This window comes from Barbus barbus (assembly GCF_936440315.1).
Source record: "Barbus barbus genome assembly, chromosome: 45".
In the NCBI taxonomy this organism is placed as follows: domain Eukaryota; kingdom Metazoa; phylum Chordata; class Actinopteri; order Cypriniformes; family Cyprinidae; genus Barbus; species Barbus barbus.
Genome location: NC_136723.1, coordinates 24,650,543 through 24,677,991, shown reverse-complemented (window position 1 = coordinate 24,677,991; position 27,449 = coordinate 24,650,543). Strand labels below are relative to the sequence as shown.

Below are 27,449 nucleotides of genomic sequence, written 5' to 3'. Positions count from 1 at the left end.
TGTAGCACTTTATTAGACAAAGTATTGTGTGAGGTATTGTTTTATTTTTTAACTTGAGATTAAAAGATTGGACAATTAAAGACTGATTAACTTATGATTTCAATTGATTAGACGTGATTTGATTAAAGTTGATTTAACCCTTTAATTTTATAGTATTATTAGATTTTATAGTAGACTTTTGCACCTTTTTCTCACATAACGGAACAGACAAATATCATTATTCAATGCAAACCTCTTTTTGCATGTGTGTTTTTGCAGTCCTACAGGTTCAGAAGCACATGAGGGTGAATAAATGATGAGTGTATTTGATCTTTAACCCTGTTCTGCTCCAGCGGCGTCTCCAGACTCAAAGCCCCTCATAAGTCGTCTCCTCAGTCTGTTAGATTCAGAGTTTGGCTTTACTCTCGGCGAGTATCTTTTAATGCGTTTGTAGCCCTGAGCTGCTCGTCGTAATGAAAGCTGCTTTTATGCTCATCTCTGTTGATAAAACTACACCAGCTTTTCTCATGAGGTCCTGTTTTTCCCCTCATCTCTCAAACCTCAAATAAATGTGCTATAATGGAGGCCTTGTTGTGAAATAGCTGTCGGGTCGCAGCATTTCTGAAGACAGGCTTCTGTGAGCGTGAGCCTGTAGGTAACGGGATTCATACAGATACTTCTGAACACTCTCCGGTTAGCAACTCGCTTAGTTTGCTGCCCTCTGGACCCACGGTAGAAATCAGAGCGATAAACAGACAGGAGATAAATCACAGATGACTGCAAACAAATGGAGATGAACAACCTCTGGAGGATTTCCATCATCTGAAGCTCATGGAGCACAAACAGGCTTTTCTGTGACAGATTTCAGATATTTCAGCTGTTATCCCATCTTCTGATTGGTCAGCCCAGTGCGCCATTGATTATAACATTCATAAAATAGTGTTTATTTGAAAGCAGTAGCATACTTTAGGCCTTGTTGCTTTGGCAACATTCACAATGTAACACAGTCTTGTGACTGCTGGGTCATTCATGTCAAATCAAGCAAATTTCAGAAACTTCCCTGTCTTCCCTCAAATTATTGACTTTGGTAATAATTTTAATGGAGAAAGACTAACGTAAATAGTGATGAAAGCCAAAATATGGATTTATATTTACTGAGCAATCCGCTATTTTGTAGAGGAGGGTCAAAATGTCAATTTTCACCTGAGATTCAGAGCCAGTTACAGGGGGTTAAAAATGACTTCAGAAAGATGGCAACATCATGATATTATCTTCACACAGAGATTGGTAGCTCTGTTTGTAAAATCTGTTGACTTGAGCAATCTGTGTTGCATTATGTGCCAATGGTGACCATTCAAAAATGGGGAAAATCACTTTGCCCCCCCCCAAAAAAAGTTTGCATGCCTGTAACTTAAGAAGTATTTAAGATATCTTAATATTCTTTCAGATTTTGGTTAACAAACTTTTCATTTGGTATCACCATTTTTAAGGTCCCGTGTGGTTGGTTTCCAGAGATATTGGGATCTAAATATGGCTCCAAGAGTAAAATTGATAAAGTAGCCATTTTCAGTGGTCAAAAACCAAACGTGGGTCACTTTGCATACAACAAGGGGTGTAACGGTACATGTATAAATGCCTCCGTTCTAACGGCAGCGCAAGTGAGCGTGATCACCCCTTCCTCTTTATTACTAGTTTTAATGCGAAATAAACATGAATGAACATCTCACCCCTCATGTAATCAGTGTTTAAACTGTGGAAAGACTTCATTAAAACAGCTTGTAAACAAAATGTCACATAGCATTTCACCTCAGGCAAGTCATCAGTGTCCACAGCTTGTTATTTGCTAGAGAAATTAAGTCTAGTGAAGAGTATTTTTTGTGAAATATATTTGACTGTACTCCATTAGATTTACTTTACCTGTCAGTGATGTCTTAATTATTTAATTTGTTTAAATATTTTATGAAGCAAGTTATGACAACAATTTATATGTTTGCATACAATTTTTTACTTTGTTGAATATTATAGTTAAAAATAAAAAGTAATTTAATTTAAGGCTCTGTTAATTGTAACTTTATAGTAATGTAAAAGGGATTCCTATAGTTTAGAGCAAAAGCAGAGGTAGATTCTGTCCCCAGCCGTTTGTGAACGAGTCGGACTGTCACACAGGTGATTTGTGTGTTTGTTTATTCATTCTGAGAGCAGCAGAGATCGATGAGCCACTGAGAGATTGATTAATGCTGTCATGTGCTGCTTCTGGTTCAGAAAGGCTTCCACTTGTCACTCCTGAAAGGGTTTGTTTCTGGTTGCAGATCCCTGAAGGCTTCAGCGGCGCGTAGAGCTCAAACTGCACCATGCTGGCGTGTCTGCAGAGACCGAACCTACCGGCCCAACACCAACACATCACGTGTGCCGCGAAGATCCTGGACACTCCGCTCAATCACAAGAGTAAGTCTGGCACAGCCGGTTAGATGTAGCTTTTTGAGATGGTTAAGTTTTGGTCAAGCACCACCCTAACTATTCAATAATTTTTTTTTTAAATTTGTTTTGCATTTACTTTTTACGTAGTATTTCTGTGCTTATATATTTATTTACTTACACACTTACATTTTTATATACTTATTTTTTATTTATTTATCTATTTATTTAAAAATAAGCCCTGTCTTTTTATTACCTTTTTTCATTTTTTACCATTTTTATTGTAATGTTAATTTCTAATTTATTTTAAATTTTTTTATATGAAATATATGTGTGTGTATGTATGTATTTATGTGTGCGTGCGTGTCTCTCTCTGGCTCTGTGTATTAAATGCCGCTCCATTTGAAAACGGGTAATGGAGATTTAGCGCTAATCAGGGAACCGGCTTTACTGACGAGATGCGCATAACAATCGCGTTCGATACATCGCCCAGCCCTAATATATATATATATGTGTGTGTGTGTGTGTATATGTATATATTTGTATGTGTATATATATGTATGTATATTAGGGATGGGTGATATTTATTGCGATAACGCTATCAATGGCGATAATTCAGGGAATCCCGTTTCTTTAGAGAGAAAAATACCCAAAATAGGGTGTTGTGAGCATTGCTGAGTACACACGTAACGTAACGACTGTTTAATTCATACTGGAAGCCAGAGGGCACCCTTGCGCAGAAACTCCACATGCATCGCAGAAGTAATGCTCCAGGAAATCCCTAATAAGGACAAATGTCTGGTTGTTCTCCACCTGGTTCTGTCTCCCCTTCATGTTCTGTGGTGGCGTGCAAAGATCGCAGCCATCCAAATTATGAAAAAGTATTACCATAAACAATATATTTTGCGACACCATGAAATAAACGATAGAGCATAATATGAAACTATAGACTTTATTTAAGCTCTGTCTTTACACTTTTACATTTACTGTTTTTTATTCATTTATTTGTTTACTTTTATTGTAATTTTACGCTTTTTAAATTTATTTTAGATTTCTTTTTTATTTATACATTAAATGTTACTTGTATATAACAAGCCCCATCTTAACACTTTTTTTTTTTTTTTTTTAATAAGCCAAAGATTATTATTTTCGTCTGAGACTTTCAGATGTGGCATAGTTTTATGATGAGAAAGGAAAAAGAGCAAATGAGGGAGAGCAAGAGATGGGAAAAGTAAGATAAAGGAAATAAACTTGAAAGAAAGCCAAATGCGTAAAAGAACAGAAAGCGAGTGAGATTAAAGCGCTTTATTGGAGGTGGAAGAAGGAAGAGGCTGGTAAATTGAATTTTCAGGATAACCTTTGATTTTCATGGCTTAACCTCATTGAGCGGCTCATAGATCTCCGTCCAGCAGATGGATTTTCATCCATTAGGAGAGCAGGAGAGATGGATACGTTTTCATTTGGCTCTTCTTAAACTCTCTGGCCTACTTCCACGCGGCTGTTTGCTGGTGAAGAGCTGCTGGAAACTCGTCTGTCAGCGTTCAGACGTTCACCTTGAGAGACACGCTTCCTATCATCTGCACAGATCTGCAGGAGCTCCATACGGCTCTTATCAAACACGTCCATCGCAGCATTTTAATTGAATTTTAACTAGGCAATGCTCCTAATAAACACACCACTGGATCTAAAGGTATTTCTACCTCCAGTATCTTGTCCTGTAATTCATTCCCCATCTCTAATTATTGACTCACTCTCCCTAGTACTTGTAAATATATGCATATTTTTCTAAAAAGCTGTATATATGGAGTAAATGAGGCACAAATCTGTACATAAATCTTCTGTTCCAGATTCTTACACATTATTATTATTATTATTATTATTATTATTATTATTATTATTATTATTATTATTATTATTATTAAGTCTTATTTAAATGTTTCTCTTCTCATGTCAGATATGTGTGTATGGGACTGATTTATTTTAAAAAAAAAAGTTTAAGTAACATTTTATCAACTCTTTTAACTGTGAATTCACAAAAAAAGTCCTATCTTTATCAAGATTTTTATAACATGCAAGACAAATAATGATTTATATAATTAAATGTCCATGTAACAATTAATGTTGATGAAACATCCCGTTCATTAAAAGAAAGGATTACAGAGCACAGAAGTGCAATAAATAGAAAGGATCTAACATGTTCTAAAGAGACATTTTTGTGAATGTAACCATAAAATGTCATCTTTCTTGGAACTGAAAAGGTTAAACCGAATACAAGAGGTGCTAATATTGATTGTATGAGAAAGAAGCGGGAAGCTTTTTGCATCTTTTATTTGAAAAGTCTCCAAAAGGTATGAATAAGGATTTTTCTCTTAAGGCGAGACACGGCAGGCAAAAACATCGTTTTTTTTTTATTGGTCAATTTTGAGATTTTTGGATATTTGTCTTCAATAACATGTCTTCTTTCAGACTTGTGGTGAAAAAAAGTCCGAAATACACATTTAGGTCTTTATTTTACTGCACTTTGTCTGTTTGCGTCTGTAGATTTCTCATAAATTCAACAAAAGTTGGCGTTCTAAATCAACATGCTGCTCCGCGATCTCTGCCTGTACCCAGTCATCACGTATACTGCTGGAAAGCTCTCTCTCTTCTCTACAATGCTGTCGGATCCAAATATGGTCATTTCCTTTCGATCAGCAACCAATCGTGAAAGTAAAAGAGGGGATTTAACTCTAAATGCGCAATCTCATTGGCTGAAGACAATTTCTGACAACGTGATTCGTTCAGAATCGTCACATGACATGGTATGCGTTGACGCTTCCTTGTTTGGTTAAGCTTTCCGCGGGATCTTTTGAGTGAATTAATGAAAATGACTTCGCGTCAATCATCGAAAAGAGTACAGCAGTTGTCACTTGCAAGGGGGAAAAGGAAAATTAGTGATGGATTACCCAGTGAAACGCCCTCGGGAAGCGCATCTGAACGTAAGCTGTCGATGGGAGGTTTAGAATTTCTAATGTCAGAAATAGCCCAATACGTGTGGCTGTTACCACCTTGTAACATATTATAACATTACTGTAACAATATTTGTTTTGTATGGATGAAATATTTATTTATTTATAAGATTTATAATAATAGAATAAAGTGCCATCTCATTCATTATGTTGTGGTGGTCAGTTTTACTTTTACAGTACAGATTTCTGTGTGCTGTATCTATAAAAACAAAACAAATGAACAGTTATTGATACAATACACATTTCATTTTAGCGGCATAAATTGAGAGAGGTATTGAGTCACTTCACAGGACCAGGGAGCAGGTCAGGCAGGCCTATGCAGATATTGATGCAGATGTGGCAGAGTTGCTGAGAGAGGAGGCAGATGCGGTGATAAATATCAGTGTGTCTTTTGATGGCACTTGGCAGAAAAGAGGTTTCACATCACACTATGGGATCGGGGTGTGCATCGATATTTTTACGGGACTGGTGATCGACTTTGAGGTTCTATCCTCCTATTGCCATGCTTGTGCCCTTAAAGAAGCTGCCAGGCATGAGGGAAAGATTACAGATGAGGAAATTGACAGCTGGAGAGAAACGCATGACTGTGCACAAAATTTTAGGGGCTCAAGCAAGGCTATGGAGCAGGAGGCAGCGAAGAGGATGTGGGCCAGGTCTGAGAGTCGCCACCAGCTGAGATACATTCAGATGCTGTCAGATGGGGACAGTGCTGCATTCAGGGAGGTGGTATCCCTCAACCCATACCCTGGGCATGAGGTAGTAAAATTAGAATGCATCAACCATGCCCATAAGCGTATGGGCACAGCACTACGAAAATTAAGTGCTGAACGCAAATTGGGGGGGAAGGGTCTGGGAAAATTAACGGCCAAAAAATGTAAAACATTACAAAATTATTACAGGGGGGCAATTTTAAATAACCAGGGTTCCATAGAGAAAATGAAAAATGAGATCTGGGCTGATCTCCTCCATAGCATGTCCTGTGACGAAGTCCCCTTGCACACCAGGTGCAACCTGTCCTGGTGTTGGTATAGGAGAGCGGAGGAAAATGGAGAAACTCCAGAGAGCCACAGGCTCCATGCAGGAAACTTTTTGTCTCGGGAGGTGGGCCAGAAGCTGATACCTGTATACCACCGCATGTCAAGTGACAGCCTGCTGCAGCGCATGCAGCATGGTGGCACTCAAAATGCGAATGAGTGCCTCAACTCCGTCATTTGGGCCCGCTGTCCAAAAACAGTGTTTGTAGGTAAGAGTAGAGTTGAGGCAGCTGCAAGTATGGCCATTTCAACTTTTAATGAGGGGGCCTCTGCCATGCTTGCCATTATGGATAAGCTTTGGCTGGAAAGCACTGTCGTTACCGTCACCACCATCAGGGAAACCGACATGCTGAGGATCACAAAAGCCGAATCCATCCGGTCTGAGTGTGTAAAACGTTGCAGAAAGACTCTGAGCACAGCTAAAAAGGCATCAGCAAGAGAGGGGTGAGGGGCCTACATATGGTGCAGGCATGGAGAGCTAGGCTTTCAACCCTCATGGGTGAACTTTGTGTTCCGATGGACATAGATGACTAGAGTTGCAGTTCTGATGATAAGTTTGTGTCTGTATTTGTGGTTCTCTGTGGTTAGTTGAAGGTCTTATTTGGCAATGTTGTTTTATTCAGTTGTCATTGTTCATGGTCTACATTGTTATAAACAATTACTTGGCCAGTTGTTTTGCTTGTTAGCAATGTTTTCATATAAAAATGTGTGGATTTTTACAATATAAATCTTTAAAGCCCGTTTTCTCAAAATGACTTTTCTCTCATACTCCAAGTCCGAAATCTCTACTTCAGTAGCACCTGTATACACCAAACTTTCCAGTCTTGTACCTAGTTATATTATGAAGACAATTACAGAGGGATTTGTAAATATATTATTCCTAGCCTGATTTATATAACATTTTATTCCAAAAAACATGGCGAAAATACATTTTTTAAGGCTATTGACAGTATATTCTGATTTACAGGATAACAAAAGTAGATATCCATAAATCCCTCTGTAATTTTTTTCCCATCTCATATGTGAACACAATGAAAAAAGAATTTTGAACCTGGCTTTATCCAATTCTGAGATTTCGTTTTTTAAAATATATGCAAATTAGCGCATATTTAATTAGATAATGACTAATTTGCATATTTAAACATAAAATTACAGAAACTTTGTAATACATTTTTTTCTCATCTTAATGTAGGTAATCAACTGGGAAAGTTTCATGGTGATATCTGCTAGTTAAAAATTTTACCCTATTCACCTGTAGTGTCTCGCCTTAAAGAGTATTTGTGATGGTGATTTTAAGGGTTTATATGTTTATATACATTTATAAAACGGATAGTTCCGGTCCTTGATTCTGATTGGTTGAGCCAAGCTGTTGTAAATTACTCTACAAAGTAACACCTTTGTTTATATTTGTGTGTTGCTCTGTAGCCACTTTGTTGGAACCACAGCTACATTGTTTGGCAGAAGAATGTTTTTATTAAAATCATTGCACTTTATTTGCTCTGTTTTATTTTGTGAAGCCTTATAACGTATATGAAATAACTATAAAAGTAATAAGCCCGGTGAAGCCGTGGTTTACAGTGAATTTATAGCAGCTAAGGGGTGTTGTTAGGCACGACGTGAAGCAGAGTGACCCCCTTAGCTGCTATAAATTCACTGTAAACCACGGCTTCACCAGGATTATTACTTTATTATAAAACGGTTAGTTCTATTCCTCGATTCTGATTAGTCAGCAGCTGTTTTATTCACGATACGGCACGGCTAGGACTGCTTCACCCAACGTTTCTGTGTATCGCTGAGCAACACCCTTAGCAACATAAACCATCAATAATGTAGCTTTGTGAATAAATCATGGCTGAAGGGGTTGCAGGCACCGTGCTTCACGTGGTGTTTAACAACGCCCTTCAGCCGTGATGTATTCACGATGGTTTGACTTTATAGTCTAAATTCAATGCAGTTTCACTTTTTCCACTTCTCCATTCGGCTCTAGACTCAAAAGGCTGAAATGTCAAAATGTTAAAGGAATATTCTTGGGTAATGGGAAATGACATGTAGATGTAGATTACTGTGCATTTATTTATTCATGCATTTATTATTCATGCATTTGTTTATGCATTAATGCATTTATCTATGCATTGATGTATTTGAGCATTTATGCATTTATATAGGCATTACATTTTTTCATTTGTTATTTATTTATTTGTATTTATTATTGAATACACTGATGCATTTATTTAACCATCTAAGCTTTTATTTGAGCATTAAAGTGTCAACGCTTTCATATGATGATTTATGCATTTATTTCTTTGAGAATTATATATATATACATATATATATCAGCTGATGGTTTATTAGACTCCTATGTCTTAATTTTCTTCTATTTATTCATTCGTAAATGTGCTTTTGTTTTGTTGAACTGCTAAACAGTGTTTTATGTGGAAAAACACTACTTAACGACTTTAAGAGGCGATGATGTCCTGAGATCTGTGGAAACGACATGAATCCGCACGTGAAGTTAGATTTGTTTGATATTATAATGGTTTATGTGGAATCCGTCCTTCCGTCTGTCATGCAGCAGTGTAAGAGTTTGTAAACCGCGCTTCTAGTGCAGTTCAGACCTCATTGTCTGTTGTATGAAATATTAATGTGGAGCGAGAGCAGCACTTGTTTGCTAAACGCTGGAACAGAAGGGCATGTAGCCCACGGCGCCGCTGGAAGGCAACATTCGCTCTTGCTTCGAGCCCGTGACTCTCATCGTCACATGCTCTGTGTGTTCACTGAACTTTCCTCGTTTGATCTCTGGAGGTTTAACAGTTGAATCTGTTTGGTTGGAAATGCATGCATACAATGGAGGCCAAAATTATTAAAACACTAGTATTTTCAGAAGCTAAAGAATGGTTTTAAGTCAGTTATTTCTATCTCTTGCTGTAGTGTGTCAGTAGGAAATATCAGTTTATATTTCCAAACATTCATTTGGCCATTAATTGTAGTAATCCAGTCCAGATGCTCACACCAAATGTTGATTTAATTTAGTTAATTTATAAAGAATCTATTTATGACATTATTTTTGACAGCATCATCATTTTACAGCATTTTTGCACAAGTGCCTAAAACTTCTAACAGCACTGTAGCTTTGCAGGAAGGTTTCTTCAAGCATCTTGGAGACACAGTTCTTCTGGATTTATTCTGTCTCAGTTTGTTCTGTTTCTTCATGTCACTCCAGACAGACTGGATGATGATCAGATCTCTGTGTGGAGAACAAAAATCTCACTGGATTATTACAATTAATGGCCAAATGAATGTTTGGAAATAAACTGATATTTCCTACTGACACACTACAGCAAGAGATAGAAATAACTGACTTAAAACCATTTTTTAGCTGCTGAAAATACTAGTCTTCTAATCATTTTGTCCTCCACTGTATGTCTGCCTGAGTGGTGTCGGATTCACCTGCAGGACCGTGGTGTGTTTTAGTGGTTCATGTGACTTTGATCAGTAATTCTGCACACTCTTGGCCTGAAGTGCAGGAGTTTGTTGAGCGCAGCTGCTTTATCCCGACGTTCCGCTGCTGCCGTAAATCTGATGCATTCAGAGAAGCTTCAGCCGAGAGCGGGGTAATGATGGCTCGCTGCTGCGAGGTCAAGCTTTATTAGGGTTTGATGCAGAAGCCCGGGGCTGCATTATGTCCTGTATTAAAGTGAAGTGACATACAGCCAAGTATGGTGACCCATACTCGGAATTCGTGCTCTGCATTTAACCCATCCAACGTGCACACACACAGCAGTGAACACACACACACACACACACAGCAGTGAACACACACACACACACACACACACACACACCGTGAACACACACACACACACACACCGTGAACACACACCCGGAGCAGTGAACACACACACACAGCAGTGAACACACACAGCAAATTCAATGAAGTTTTTTCTGCTTCTCAGTTTGGCTCGGAGCATCAAATATATGCAAAAATGTTAAAGTAATATTCTGGGTTAATGTTAAATGACATGCTGTAGATACATTTTTTTTTTATTAATTCATTTAACCTTTAAGCATTTATTTATGCATGTTTAATGCATGTAGCCTATTTATACATTCAATGCATTTACAACTGTGTTGTGTTAAAGGGATAGTTCACTCATTCTGTCATTTACTTGCCCTCATGTTGTTCCAAACTTGTATGACTAGCTTTTTTCTAACACAAATATTCTGAAAAATTTTAACTGTTCATATAGTGTCAGTGCGCTAGACTCTTTATAATATCTTTTGTATTCCACAGAAGAAAGTCAGTCATGCAGGTTTGTGTGGCACGAGGATGAGTAATTAATGACAGAATGATCATTTTAGGAGAACTGTCCCTTGAAGACTCATGAGACTAAAATCATGGCATTAGCATCAACAGGCAATGCTTCAGCTGGTAAAATGCTCACATGTTTTTAAATCGGTTTCATTGAGGTTCCAAATAATGACTCATTGGCTTAGATATAACACCTAGAAGCATATATTCTTCTTATGCACACATGCAAAGTATTGCAGCTATTATTTATATAAAATTGTTGTCTTTGCTATTGCTACTTATATATATATTATAGCACAATCCCTAAATTGAACTTGAGTAGTTTTACTAAGGGCACCCATCTCACATGAAATTAAACTATGTAAAACATATTCTACCCGACTTCCAGACATTAATTACTATAAATTTGATATGGTAATTAATACTGAGACACTAATTTGGGCAAAGAGCACTAATGACTTGTTTAAGACTTGAAGCTAAAAGTTGAGGACTTGCAACTCTACTTGGACTTGCCTGTTTTGACTTGGGACTTGACTCGAGAATTGAATGCAAAGACTGGAGACTTGAGACTTTGCAAAACAATGACTTGGTCCCACCTCTGCTTAAAGGGGTCATATGACGTTGCTAAAAAGAACATTGTTTTGTGTATTTGGTGTAATGCAATGTGTTTATGTGGTTTAAGTAAAAAAAAAAAACTTTTCCACATACTGTACATTTATTGTTGCTCCTCTATGCCCTGCCTTTCTGAAACACGTTGATTTTTACGAAGCTCATCGTTCTGAGAAATGAGGTGTGCTCTGAGTGGCCAGCTATCCAGTGTGTTGTGATTGGCCGAATGCCTCAAGCGTGAGACGGAAATGTTACGCCCCTCGCCATATTGTGATAGCGTTTCCTGACGCGATGAGACACAAACAATAAAACCCATTATAAAGAGGCATTTGTTGCATCCAGTGAGGACATAATTACTGATTATAATGACTTATACTGTCTTTTTACGCGTCGTGTTGCATCGCACCGCGTAAACATTACCATGTCTGCATTTGTGATCGGAGAAACTGCAAACAAGCACTACTTTACACCACTCAAAACTCGTGTTTGAATAGTTAGTGGCAAATTCTTTAAATATGAAAACCTACTTACAGGCTGTGAGTCAGATGCGCCAGACTGTCCTTGCACAGTTGGAATTGTAGGCTAATCTCCCAGGTTCAGGAAATAGTCCTCTGTAAAATGTGCTGCACACGCTCTAATATTTTGGTTGAACTGTTCTGGAACAGTGTTGTAAATACAACTTAACCTTTTCTCACCTTTTCTAGGTGTGTCCTCTTGTGGAAGCCCAAACAAAGTACTTTCGCTTTTATAACGAAACGCAGCGTCTCCAGGACATGGCGCCGGCGGCAGAAACAACACTACTACAGCGAGAATAAAAATCACGCTCCCTTTCTTTGCGTATACATTTGGCCGGTGTTATGCAAATCTTCCCACACTGTGACGTAGACGTGGGGGCATGTTTGAATGAGCTGTTTTAGGAGGGCATGGACAAGTCTTAACTTTTATAAAGAATATCTCTTTGGGTTTGAGACTTTAGTCTTTGCAACTTCAGGGATCGTATCTCTGCACAAACAGCTTGTAACACTCCAAAGAGAAAGGAAAACTTAATTGCATTATATGACCCCTTTAAAGAGTTGGGAATAGGTACATCAAATTATTTATTTGCCAAATGGCAATAATTTTCTGTAAATCTATGTCAGTTACGGAAGCTTCCGGGTGAGCGGATTCTTCGCAGCTTTCTCGTCTTCACTCTATTGCTATGACTCGTCAGGATTGTAGCGCATTCTCATTGGTTTACTGGCCTGCGGCTGATTTCATGTGAGAGGTAAGCTGTCCGTGAAGTGCTCGCCCAAGCGGAAAAATACATTGTTGCTGTCCGATCTCAATTGCCGAAAATCACATTGTGAAGATTTCACATATCTTCTTACATTTTTGGTTATAGACAACGTATGCTGAAAAGATACTATGTTATTGTCAACATGCCTAAACGGTAAAAAATAAAAATAAAACTTTATAAAAATGTAAAATTTTAATAATAAACACCAGGAAAAGAAAGAAACATGATTCCTCTGAACATTTTGAACATTAACATGTTATTGTTCCCTTTGTTTTTGCATACAGTTAAAGTCCTGATTTTATTGTTGTTTTCCATGTTACAACGTTACTTAGCAATATTTTAAAGATATTATTATTTTGGGTATTTTGCATGGTCTGTGAGTAGTGTCACCTGGCTGGTTTTAACTCCTATTCACTGAGAATAATAAATGAATGGCATTATTAATATTAACACACATTAATACAGAGTCTGGACTAGAACAATTAGGTTAGTCTCTGCTTTTGTGTAGATTTGGGAGCAGGTATAATGGGATACTTTAGCTAATGATGAATATAGCTTTGTCCTTTTAAACCCTTATGCTATTTTTCTGAAGAACCCAGGATTTTTTTTACGTAGATCCTATTCGTAGAGACCATGATCCATCATAAGCTGAACTATTCCTTATGTTCCTTATATTTGCTCTTTTGCGTTTTAGTCCTGAAGTTTCTCTCCAACTGTTTTGAAGAACATGTTATCCTCCCACACAGATGATCCTCAGGTTCAGCTCTTCAGCGCTCGCCTGAAGTTTCTGATGTGATTTTCACAGATCAAATCATCAGAACCTTTCATTAAAACTGCTTTTCCCTCAGTAATCGTTACAGCGGTTTCATGTCGAGTAGCTGTTGCTGAAGATTAAGGGTGTATTCACACGAGGAAAGTCCGCTAGTTCACTTGCTTTGGTCCGGACCGAATACAATGTTGATATTTTGTTTTGTTTGGTGCGATTCGCTTTCACACTGCCCTTTTTGCAAGTGAACCAGAAACTGAAAACACAACCGCACATGTGCTTAAGGTCATCCATTCATTGGTTCATCCATTCAGCCGTACCAGATTTCGTTTGGAAGAGGACCGAGACCACCCACTTGTTTGATCCGCACCTGAGTGCAATTGCTGTATTCACACCTGCCCAAAAGGTCCGCACCAAAGGGGGTAACAAACTGGAGTTCGATTCAATCAAGCCAAACAAGACAGGTGTGAATACACCTTAAGGTTACAGTATGTTTGTGCCATTGATAATCATCAGTAATGCACCCTAGAAAGTCATGATGCTGTTTATCATTAGAATGTTCTAGTGTACTGAAAACATAACTGTAACTATAATAATAACTGTAAAGTTTTCTATAAATACAACAATAAATAAAAATAGCTAACTAATGTTAACTGTAACTATAACGATAACTGTAAAAACAATCATAAGTATAACAATATCTATAGATTATATCTGACAATAGCTATAAATACAAGCTCCACTATAATAACTATAATGATATCTATAAATACAACAACTATAACAGTAAGTGTAATGATAACTGTAACTACAGTCGATAACTACAGCCGATAACTATAAATACAAGTATAACTATTAATATAAATAACTGTGCCGATAATTATAAATACAAGTATAACTATTAATATAAATACTGTGCCGATAACTATAAATACAACCATAACTATTAATATAAATAACTGTGCCGATAACTATAAATACAACCATAAATATAATTCTAAAATGAGTATAATGATTACTATGAATACAACCATAACTGTACTTATAACTATAAATTCAACCATAGCTATAAATATAACCATAACTATACCAATAACTATAAATTCAACCATTACTATAATTAAAACCATAACAGTAACTGTACAGATAATAAATCGGTGACTATAACCAAAAATAATAACTATAATTGTATCAACAAAAATAACATTTCTTAATAACTTTATTCCAAGCGTGCAATGCAGTTTTTAAAATAGAATCATAACTATACCGATAACTATAAATGCAAGCATAACTATTCATATAAAATAACTCTACCAATAACTATAATTACAACCATAAATATAATTATAAAATAAGTACAATGATTACTATGAATATAACTATACCGATAACTATAAATTCAACCATAACTAATAAAACCTTAACGATAACACTACAGATAATAAATCAGTTACTATAACAAAAACAATAAGTGTATTTGTATCAACAGCAATAAATGATGACTCTTTATTTATTCTAAGCATTCAATGGCGTTTTTAATGTTCACAAAACTATGACTCCCATCATCTCTCCCATCAGACCTGCAGGGTCACTCGCTGAAGCGGAGCTGTTGAGGAGCTGATGATGTTCATCACTCAAACCCACGCGGCCCACGAACGAGCTCCAGGATGAGTTTGAGTGTTTGACAGCCGTTGTGTAGATAAAGCACTCGTCAGTGCGTTTGGTGGCTCTGGCGTGGGTGCTTTATGTGAACTGTTGTTTTGGATTGAGAGCGGTGGTGTTCGTGTGTTTAGCTTGATCACTAGGGATGTAACGATATCAAAATCTCACAATACGATGATATCGCGATGTGAAGTCCTCTGATATTTATTTAAGTGATATTGATATTTTTTTAAAAAGACAAAAGAATTGGAATTTTTTTTTAATTTTGTACATTTTAAAGTTAAATTACTATCTAATGCACTTTGAGACGTAAATAAAAAAATTAAGAGCTCCAACCCATGTTCTTAACTAAGAAAACTTGAGTCAGAAAAAAGTCAGTGAATTGACTTGTACCTGAACTTTTAAAGGGGACTCAACCCTCTTTTTATTTGTGATATATTGTCTAAATTACATTCACACTGCGGAAGACAAACAAATTAGAGTATAATAATAATAATAACAATGACAGTAATAGCCATATATTGTAGAACAACTGCACTGTAAAATAAATGAAAATTAATATTCATAGGTATATTATTTTTGCTTTACACTACAGTTGGGAAATCACAATAATTCTTTCCTAAATTCTACACTTGAAAGAGATGTTGAATCTGGACTGCATTTAAACCGCTAGCTGTCCGCAAATCATGCTGCACTTAAGCTTTTATTTAGACGTAAACGGCAGTAGAGCTTTTGTTTTGAAAGAAAACTCCAGCTTCAGTGAAAACATGCTCACAAAAATACATCTCACTACAAATCTAGTGAAATGCTGTAATCATCTGCCGTGAAAATAAAGCATAACTGGTGGCCGTTGCGTTCGCAAATGTGCGCTAAACTCACAGCATGTGAAATAAACAAGTTCACTTCATTCACTGTGAATGGAGCCGTTCTGAGGCGCGGAAAACACTGGATCACAAGCTATGTTTCTGGACCTTTGACCTTTTGTGTTTGAATAAGAAGTTTAAATATACTTAATTTAATATACTTTTACTTATAGTAAATATACTATAAACTACACTTTTTGCCCGGAAAACCTAATTGTTTCATATCATCACGTCTTGCTATTGCAATAATATCATTACATCTCTATTGATCTATTGTGCATTTTCTGGGTAAGGTTTGTGCAGTGAATGTCACCGAGTCCCAGCCACACAGGCTTTGTTCGTCCGTTAATCACCGATTAACAGAAGCCGCTAGAAAAGTCTGAGATCTGGTCTCTGATCCGGCACGACTGCGGTAACTGTGACCACAGGGAGCAGATTAAACGGCTTACGGTGACTGAAAGCATTGGTGTGTTTGTGAGGAGATGGAGAGCGTCCAGAGGTCACGCTGAAAGATCTCCACCATCTGCTCGTCTCGTTCCTCTCAGTTCTTGCTCGTTTTAGCGGCTCTGGTGAAGTAATGAACGAGTCCGTCTGTCAAAACACCCCCCACGCTTCCCTTCATCTGCAGCGGTTTGTTCTTGTTTCTGGCCTACTTTAAGAGTTCAGTCCGTGTCAGATGCAGTTAATTAGCTGCGTGTTAATTGGGATTTCAGAGCCCCCCATCCTTGTCCTTGTGTAATAATGCACGTGAGTTTGATCACAGGCTTGACTTTCACTGAGCGTGTGTTGAACTGGTAAACAGCGTCACATTCTCAACCTGAGGAACATGCGAACATCAGATGGACGTTTACATTGAGCTAATTGTGCTTCTTGATTGCTGTGTATATATAGCTGAAAGGTTAGTGAGCACTAGGTGGATAATTACTGAAGGTCAAGATGCTAATTACCTCTGCTCATAACCAGCTAAAGCTTAGACATTTTACTTTCACTTCAGTGGAGGAACGTTTTGGTTCAGTGATTAGCTTCTCCATTTTCTCCCTGTTCACATCTATATTTTAGATTTCCTGGCTGTACGTTTTCATTTATTCAATCAAATGTTCTCTAAATCATGGTTTACTATTGCTGTTCATCTCAAACTGAAGCCTATTGGCTATTTACAAACAAAAGTGCAAACCATTTAATGTGCCACCCAACACTGTCAGAAATAATGTGACGATCTTATTTACCTATAAAAGGTGCATATTAGTACCATACACCTTAAAAATAAAGGTTATTTATTGGCATCGATTGTTCCATTAGAACCTTTAACCTTTAGGGAGCCAAAAACTCTTGATCTTTCAATGCAAGTTATTGTTGTTTATATAATATGAAAATGATTTTAGGATTTCCTATGGAATTAAACATTCTTTTGGTTGTTCTTGTTGATCAAGAACAGTTTTTGGCTCTCTAAGGTTCAGCAGATTGGTTTCTGGTGAGCTGTTCACAGATGATTTCTGAAGAACTAAAGAATATAACGGCCTCAAGGTTCTTCTACTCTCTAAAAAAATGGTTCCAAAAGGGTGTTGTTTACACAGTGATGCTATAGAACCATTCCAGGTTCCCCAAAGAACCTTGCAGTGAACCGGTCTTAAAAGAACCATTATTTTCTTGATGTGAAGAACATTTTCATAATCTAAAGAACCTTTTTTCCCCACTATAAAGAACCTTTTGTGCATTGGAAATGTTCCATGGATGTTAACAGTTCTTCATGGAACCATTTTATTTTCAAGAGTTTTGAGTAGTAATATACACCTTGTAGGGGTAAATAACGTACAAAGATGTCCCTTTGAAGATACTGCCCTAGCGATTAAGCTGTTGTACACCTAAAAGTACAATTTTTGCATGTTTTCTGAGAGTGAAATTCCTGTTTTGACGCTACGTCAACACAAGAAGTCATTTCATTTGTCTGTAATGCATAATGATTGGTCAGACCAACTAGTTTTATAGTATTTTCATAGATTTGCCACTCTCGAAATGCTGAAACCCAAGCACTTTGAATGCTTTTGCCTTAAATTTCAAACATGTTCCTTTCTACCATCTCGTTTTGATGGATTTTTTTTTTCTTGAAGTCAGATACCCCCAGTCCATGTGAGTGTTTCTGGAGCTTCATTGTGTTTGGTGACCGTGGTGGGCTCAGCGGGCCTCTCCACCTCTCCTCTTCCCTTCATTTTAAACACTCAATTTATTTCCTTTATGAGATGGATCTTGTAGATTGAATCATTTTCACAGTTGGAGGCTCATTGTGGGCCTGGAATGAAATGAAGTCCCAAATCAATCCCGAATGGGAACAACGCTAGCTTGGCATCGCGTGATTGAGGAGACGCTCAAAATGACTGCTGGGACTCAAAGCTGATTGGATTGTGTTTGTGTTTTTCTGGTAGAGATCCTTCAATTGTGCGCCGTGGAGTGATTTTGATTGACTGTGGCATAATCGGCCTTAATTTCAGCACTTTTCATGTCAGAAATTCCATAAAGGTGTCATTCCGGCCGTATTTTCCACCAGTAGATTTACTGCTCAGAAATGGAGCACCTTTTTCCAGCTTCCTTGTGTTGTGGGAAGCTAAACAGCCATGAAATTGCCTGAATAATGGTGTTTAAATCCAATCTCAGTTAGTCGCCGTCGCTTTCTCGTACACTTATGGCTGTAGGTCCCGTTTTCATTTGAAAGCTACTGCATTTGAAGACACATCAAAATTGGCTGCCAATGAAATTGGCTTGCATTTATTGTGGCGATAAGATGGTGTCTATGGGCATCCTGTGCTCATTATAGTCAAGGGATCCAATCGAGATGCATTTGAGCAGCACACATATGCACAAACACACATAAAGCCATGTTTCCAATTTGCTGCTTGTATAGCATCGTTTCTAATGTTAATTTTGCATGTAGCTCCATCCGTATCCAAGCCCCTTTTGAGCGGATTGCACATCCAAACGCCATGAAATGAATTCCACTCAAGCCACTGAAACAAAATTAGCTCCTTTCCCATCCCCCTACTCATCTTTCTTTTCCCCCTTGATTTCCCAAGGTAATCCAATTTTGTCCTGAAGAAAGACCAAATTAATTTCATAATGCACTGATCAAACATTGCCCGAGGTGTCTCCCTCCACAAAATGAGTTTTTAGAGAGATGCAGATGTCTGAGGATGAACAGCCAGCCGAGGAAATAAGGAAACGGAGAGCAATGCAGATGCTTCAATATCTTCATTTTTATTGGACGATTTTTCTTGTGCGACGTCTGATTATTTTTAGCTCATCCAGTATTCATCACTCTTCCATATTTATTGCCAAACACCTCCGGTGCAAGGCGCTCCATCGGACAGCACGATCTCAAATTGGAAACATCATTGTTTTTTGCGGAGAGTTTGTAGGATACTAGTCGTGATCCACTGAAGGTGTTTGCTTGGTGAAGTGCCAACATACATGGCTTTGTGTGCACTGAGAATCAGGGCCGTAACCACCGTAGACTAGTGCCCCCAATTATTAGATATGTTTAATGTAATATAGTTTCACAACACTAAAGTCAGACCATTCTGTTTTTGCTTCAGATTTCGGAATTCTACAATATAACTAAGATTAAAAACTGCTCATGCTGCATGAGGATCGTGATTTAAAATACAGTGGTTGCCTCTAATTTTAAATGTAAATAGCACAGACAAAAACCTTAGTTTGTTTATATGAACAGGTTTATTTTGTGTTATTTATTTGATTTGGGGTTTGTTTTAAAATTTCAATTTAGTTATTTCAATTTCACAAAGAAATGTTGACCTTTTCATTTATAATTTCTTAAATCTCATTTTGTAAAAAAACTAAATGTGAGAGAATCGTATTCTGAAATCAGTATCGTGTATCGCATCGTGAGTTGAGTGAATCGTTACATGCCTACTTGTCCATGTCAAAATGATTGAGATGGCCAGTCAAATTAAAGTGGGCGGGTTTACTGTTCACAATTGCAGAATGTGAATTAAAGCTCAAGCATCAGTTTTAATGTTGAAAGAAAAATGGAAGTAACCGAACATTTAATATTTGACAGCTGTTTTACTACAGAAATGTTAAAATATACTTTCCAATGATGCAAATTACTCTACTTTTCCTTTACCTTTTACTTTTCCCATTTCACCGTAAAATGACATCATTTACATGATTCATGTAATTCCTAACTGAATGTTACAAGACATGAAACGTTTTGCATTTTTGACACATTAGGCATACAACGAAGAGTGAATGTGTACATATTTTAAATTATTTGCTAATTGCTGCAACTAGAACTAGATGCAGTTTTTCTTTTACCATTCTATTTCTTTATACTTAATTTAAAAAATCCCCCCCCCCCCCCCCCCCCCCAATGTTCAACACTTGGTACGGCCTTGCTGAGAATAATGCAGCGTTCAATTATTCATGCCATTTTCTCTTTGTCTGCAGGCGAGCAGATTTCCATGCGCTACCCATCTGCGGATGAACTGGACGCCTACGCGCAAAGAACAGCCGACAGCCCGCTTTCAATCAAGATCTTTCCCACCAACATCAGGGTCCCACAGCACAAGCAAATCAGCAGGACCGTCAACGGCCTGGACACTGGCCGACAGGGCTTGGGCCCGTGCTCGCACTCCTATGCCGGCGCCTACCAAGGCTTGCTGGCGATCGTCAAGACTTCCTCCGTGGCCAAAGGCGTGCTAAAGAGCGCCGATGGAAAACGAACCAAACTATCCCCTATCCAAATGGCGGTGGCTCCGTATGCGCCGCCCAGCGGGAACAGACACCGGCCGTACAGCGTTGTGTCTTATCACATGAGCCGTCCGTCCAACATCCAATCCAGTCCTTCGTTCTTGTCTGCGTCTTGCGCCGACTCCAGTTTTGCTCAGGCATGTTCTGGAGCTGTTCTGCCCACTCAAAGCGCGGATGTAGCTGGTTCGGATTATTGGGCGCATTATCCGCACATGAATGGATCGGGAAACCGCTCGCCTGACGTTTCCTACAGATCCTACCCTCCCAGTCTAACGATTCTAGACAAAGTCTCGACGCCCCCCGCGATGCACTGCGATTTCTCAGTTGGCCAGTTTTTCGCTCCCGCTTGGAATAGCGTGCTTGCCACACCGGATAGCGACTGTTATAACCCTCAGGAGACGCCTGCATCGCGCCTCCATCCATACACCCAACAGCCTCCGGCGTTCCTGTGCTGTGGGCCGCAAGGGAAGAACCTCAGCAGCAGCCTGCAGTCTCTGGAGTGCCTCATCAGCGAGATCCACCCGCCTTGCATCAAGGAGCGCATGCTGGGACGCAGATACGAGCCGCACCTTCAGCTGCCTGTGCTGAGATAGGACGCTTCACTGCAAAACATCATTCTCTTATTTTGCAGTGGCTGTGCTTTAAAATTCAATTATTATAATCTTAATTCAAGTGATGAAGGATTCTGAAAGTCTGGCAGTAATCAGTGTTGAGTTGTACTGCAAGGTTAACCTGTCTGCTTTAAATGTTTAAATGTTAAGTGATTAACAGTTGAAAACATTCGTTAGAAATTTAGAAAAGTAATCAGTTACATTACTTAAAAGTAATTGAAATAGTTACACTAGTTATTACATTTTAAATTTCCAAAGTAACCGTCCTGACACTAACCAGTGTTGGGGAGTAATAATGCAAAACAACATTCTCTTTAGTATTTTTGTCTTTTTTTCCTTGTATAAATCTTTCTAAAAATTCTTGAATCAAGATGAATTTATTGTACAGGTGAAATAACTTAAGATATGTCTTGTTTTCTGTGTAAAAAAATCAATAAAATTTTTTAGTTTTTCCTTAAAACAAGCAAAAATATCTGCCAAAGCAGTAAAGAAAAATAATCTTGTTTAGCCTTTGAATTAAGGTTATTTTTCTTACCCCATTGGCAGATATTTTTGCTTGTTTTAAGCAAAAACGAACAATTTTTATAAATATAATTTTACTTGTCAAGTAATTGCATCTTCATTCAAAAATGTTTAGATATTTATACTAGAAAACAAGACAAAAATACTAAGAGAATTATTTTTGCAGTGTTGTGAGGTAAAGGGTAAAGGCTCTTGCACACGGAGTACGAAATTTCTTATGCGTATGTCATCTTTTCCCATCAAAATGCTTGCTACGGATGCGAAAATACAGAAAATCGAACCTGATCCGAATTTTTTTTATGATGGACAGAGGAGTGTGTAAACGTGAATGACACGATGTGAGGTTGTATTTATTTTTTAATGTGCAAAAATTTCGGACTCAGTGTGCAATGACCTTAACGGTAATCCACACTGAACTGAAGGGTCGTATGTGGTTGGAATTAAGGGACACTTTTTAATCATTAATGGGTAGTGTGTTCATCACGCTAGGGTCACGTTTCAGAAATGGTTTGAAGAGATCGAGAGCTTTTCTAAGGCCTCTTTCACACATCAGCTCGCAAAAAAAACACATCCTATTATACACTGCTGTTCAAAAGTTTGAGGTTGTAATATTTATGAAAGAAGTCTCTTCTGCTCACCAAAGCTGTTTATTTGATGAAGAATACACTAAAAATGTGAAATATTTTTATAATTTAAAAAAAGCTGTTTTCTATGTGAATATGTGTTAAACTGTAATTTATTTCTGTGATCTGCAGCTGTATTTTCAGCATCATTACTGCAGTCTTCAGTGTCACATGATCTTCAGAAATCATTCTAATATACAGATTTACTGCTCAACAAACATTCCTGATTATTATCAATGTTGAACACAGCTGTGCTGCACAATATTTTTATGGAAACCGTGATGCATTTTATTTTTCAGGATTCACAGATGAATAGAAAGTTCAAAAGAACAGCATTTATTTGAAATGGAAATCTTTTGTAATGTTATAAATGTCTTTTCTGGCACTTTTGATTCATTTAATGCAGCTTTGATGAATAAAAGTCATAATTTCTTTCAGAAAAAAATCTCATTATGGTCCGCGCTGATAGCTGTTCTGGCGCTTCCGGGGCAGTTTTATATATAATATAGCAGTATAGCTAATACAGTGGCTGGAAATCTGTTTATCCTTCGATTCCTCGTGCTTCATCTTCATAGAGAACGAGGTTCATGGTTCCTCAGAGTGCTTTGGAAAGAAGCTGGAAATGGTGCGGCCGCGATTTCCACGCATTTTTAGACGCTGGAAGCAGGGAAATCTATTTAGAGCACCCTTATTGTAGTTATGAAACTATCGATATTTGGCACCAGATATCGATTCTGGTATCGCATGGAGAAGGATCGCGATATATCACCATATCGATTTATTGTCCCACCCCTACTCATTATTAAAAACTGTCCTCATTGTTTTCAAAAGCCAAACCACAAAAGTTTTTTAGCAAACCATGTTTATTTTGCTTTTTTTAAAGGCTGCATTGCAAGAGATTGTAATAAATATTTTTCTAGTGCATTCTCACTGTATTTTGCTGTTATTTTTACTGTTTCCTGCTGATATCAGTCACTGTTCACTGTGAAAACAGCCTCGGTTGTGAAACTCTGATCCTGTAAGCTGTTTGCAGCAGAAATGAGCCTGAACCGCTCGCATGTGATGTGTGAAACAGGCCTGGATCTCTCTTCAGTCCGTTGTGCTGAAGGTGATTCGGAAGCACAGGTGATTCAGTGGCAAAAGATTGAGAAGTGCAGGTGATTCAGTAGCAAAAGATTCAGTACTGCAGGTGATTCAGGAGCGCAGGTGATTCAGAAGAGAGGTGATTCGGATGCGCAGGTGATTCGGAAGCACAGGTGATTCAGGAGAGAGGTGATTCGGGAGTGCAGGTGATTCAGAAGAGAGGTGATTCGGATGCGCAGGTGATTCAGGAGTGCAGGTGATTCAGAAGCGCAGGTGATTCAGAAGAGAGGTGATTCAGGAGTGCAGGTGATTTGGAAGCGCAGGTGATTCGGATGCGCAGGTGATTCAGAAGAGAGGTGATTCGGGAGTGCAGGTGATTCGGAAGCGCAGGTGATTCAGAAGAGAGGTGATTCGGGAGTGCAGGTGATTCGGAAGCGCAGGTGATTCAGAAGAGAGGTGATTTGGAAGCGCAGGTGATTCGGATGCGCAGGTGATTCAGAAGAGAGGTGATTCAGGAGTGCAGGTGATTCAGAAGCGCAGGTGATTCAGAAGCGCAGGTTCAAACTGATGACACACGTCCTGAAAGCTGCTGAAGTGTCACTTTATCAAGTTCTCAGATGTTGAACGTCAGACTGATGCTGAACTATCAGAATTTACCTTCTCAGACAAGCTGCCAAAAACATGACAGGAAGTGACACGCGTGTGTTTCTCCTGTGCCATTTCCAATCACTGCAACACGTTCACATTCACTAACTCTCATTAAAGTCTCCTAAATGACATTGAATCCTAAGAGTTATGATTTTTCCTGTTGTAAATCATTGACGATGTTTCTGGCATGAGTCCTTCATAGAAACACTTAATTTAAATGGAAATAAATGCACATTTTTACTCTTATGTTTGTTGCTGCCAACAAGATGACATTCATATTTATAAGATTTTTTATTCTAGTTTTTTTTTATCTAAAGCATTTCATGTTTGTCCTCAAATCCTCACAATCAGAATGTGATTCCAGACGGATTCTGCTGTTCTGCTATTCTGATGATGATGAAGATGAAGTTTGTTTTGATCTGCTGATCTTCTATGAAGCTGTGATGGATGGTTTGGGATCATGGAGTCGAGGTCTTAACCTCTCCATCAATACCTGTTATTAATTACCACAGGAACACATTAATATCTTATATATTATTCCTTTTGTTCTATTTATTGATATTTGAATTGGGAGTCTTGAAATCTGAGGTTTTGTCATGTTCAAGTGTTTTATTGTGTGTGTGTGTGTGTGTGTGTGTAACGGCACACTGTGGGCTCGAAGTTTAAAAGTGCAATTATACTGTCAGCAAACGAGCTTCAGTGTTGATTTCTACTTCAATAAGATTGTCAAATAAATATAATTTAGGAATGTTTTCTATTCCTGCTGGTCTGTTTGTCATTTTAAGCGCACATTAAATTTTAATGTCGTGCTGCTGAAGCCTTTCAAACACTGTCAGGTGCACATAACACAATTACTTTTCTCACATCTAAAAAAAACAGTGTACACTATTATAAAATGTCAAGATTTTTGATTTTTTGATTTAAAATACACAAGGTGAAAAAGTTGGTGAAAAGGCCTAATTTTATTGATGTAAAATTACATGTCTAACTCTGGTCTTCGGGTGAAATGTTTGTTTTTTTCTTTCTTTTTTTTCTTGAGTTGGAATTTTTCAAAATACAGTAAAATACATGAGTTGTTTTGTTTTTATTTTATTTTGGTTTTGGGAAGAAATGTTCTTGATGCAAAATATATTTTTTCTTTCAATTTTAGTGAAGAAATATTCTTGATGCAAAAATTGTTTATTTTATTATTCCTTTAGAATTTTGGTGTGAAATTCTGTTGATGCAAATATAATTCTTTGACGTATATTATTTTTCATTTTGATTTTGGGGTAAATGTGGCTGTTGTGGACAGTCAAGTCTGTTTGTTCACTGTGTTTGTATGTCAGATGTTAACACAGTCCCTCATCAGGGTGCAAGCGCGCTCCGTAGGCTGCTATCCTCTGAGGGCGGTGTGGTCAGGTGTCTTTATCGGCCCCGGGGCCGCAGCTAATCAGCTCTGAGTGTGACCTGAGCTCACACGCGTCTCCTCGTCCTCCTCTATCAGCTCTGCAAGGGCAAAGAGAGCAAACGCAGACAGAATCCAGACCGAGAAGCAATGCATGTGAACAGCTTTACAGATTCATTCATGTATCGCAACAGTTGTAATTATGATCAGTGGTTTTCACTGCAGGTCTTGCTGCATCAGGATTTGCACTCACGCTGAAACGGTAAATTTAAAAAGACCTTGCTTTTTTAATTTTCTTTCACATACAAGTCAATCAAATGCTGGAGTAACGCGGCTCCGGCTGACACACAGTCATGGAAATGCCCTGCAGAGCTGGATTTGCTCATGAAATGTTTGCAGGCGTGTTGTTTTACTTTAATAAAGCATGCTGTGAAGCTGCTGTGGAATGAAATGTAGAGTGCAACACAACGACGCTTCAGTTTTTGTGCCATGCAAATAAATTTGATAGTTGTTGCATTTATGCAATTCTATTTTTTAGATACTATGGATTTATTAGTATTTTGTATTGGTTTTTATTTAATTTTTTGGTTTGTTTAATTTTACTTAAGGTTTTAGTCATTTCTTTGTCTTTTTTTCTTTTTTTAGTAGTTTGAATTGTTTTGTTTTTTTTACTTTATTTTTTATATTTTAAACTAAACTGAGAATTGTTGTTTATTTCTAGCTGAAATACATTGCATATATTATTTCAGATAACATGTATTTCATTTCAAGTAACTTTTATATTAGATAACTGTAACGTTTTCTCTAGCTTTAAGGATGGCAGTAAATATGTAATATGATGTTTCAGCTAAACTTTGATATGCAGGTAGCATATTATTAGGTTTGATAGAGAAAGAATCAGCAAAACAAAACTGAAGATCCACATTCATGCATCATTGATTGACGATGCTACATGAAGTCTATGAGGTGAAAAAAGAAATGAACAAAACAAAGTGACTTCTGGAAGACACATAACTGAGATGAGTACCGCAACAGACCTTAATAAATCCCTGCAAACCTCATATTAAACCAATATTAGCTTCAGCAGTAGATGAGATCTGTCTGTCCGTCCGTCCGTCTGTCCGTCCCTCATCTATCCGTCTGTCTGTCTAGTTCTGTCTGTCAAGGCATTTTAAAATTTGCAGAACTTTAAAACTAGGTTTCATCAAATTAAATATAGACGTTTTCGTGACAAAGTGTGCATTTCTAGTTACATGCATCTCTTTGAATTTCAGTGCATTGCAGTTTTATTTTTCACAAATGTATGTGTGTTTGCTTCATCCCTTCATATTGCAGTGTTTCTCAGAGGCTTTGGTGCATTTCTCAGATCAGAAATGATGTTCTCAAAACTACTTGTTCAACCTCCACATCATCTAGTCACTTGTGCACATCATAAGTTTCTCATTCTTTTGAACAAGTTGGGATTGCTTTGGTACATTCATGCAACTGATTATGTACATTTGTCTGCTGTTTCCTTCATTATCAGTTGCTAATATCATGTTGCTCAAAATGTATAATATATTTCTGTATAATATATATAATATATATAACATGGGCTCTCATAACACCTGAGCAGTGCCACAGACTGATCGACTCCATGCCACGCCGCATTGCTGCAGTAATCCAGGCCAAAGGAGCCCCAACTAAATACTGAGTGCTGCACATGCTCATACTTTTCATCTTCATACTTTTCAGTTGGTCAACATTTCTAAAAATCATATTTTTTGCATTGGTCTTAATTGATATTCTAATTTTCTGAGATACTGAATTTGGGACTTTCATTAGTTGTCAGTTATAATCGTCAAAATTAAAGGAAATAAACATTTGAAATATATCAGTCTGTGTGTAATGAAT

The 27,449-nt window shown here is 37.7% G+C and overlaps 1 protein-coding gene across 1 annotated transcript in view; it reads left to right on the top strand.

Moving 5' to 3' along the window:
- Positions 1-23,361, top strand: part of LOC306863777 (protein FAM222A-like) — a 33,970-nt gene extending 10,609 nt beyond the window's left edge. Inside the window, exons 2-3 of the mRNA XM_079407332.1 lie at positions 2,289-2,424; positions 20,380-23,361. Coding sequence (XP_079263458.1) covers positions 2,331-2,424; positions 20,380-21,275 — 990 coding nt within the window. The 5' untranslated portion in view covers positions 2,289-2,330 and the 3' untranslated portion in view covers positions 21,276-23,361. The remainder of the gene's footprint in view (positions 1-2,288; positions 2,425-20,379) is intronic.
- The last annotated feature ends 4,088 nt before the right edge of the window (positions 23,362-27,449 follow it).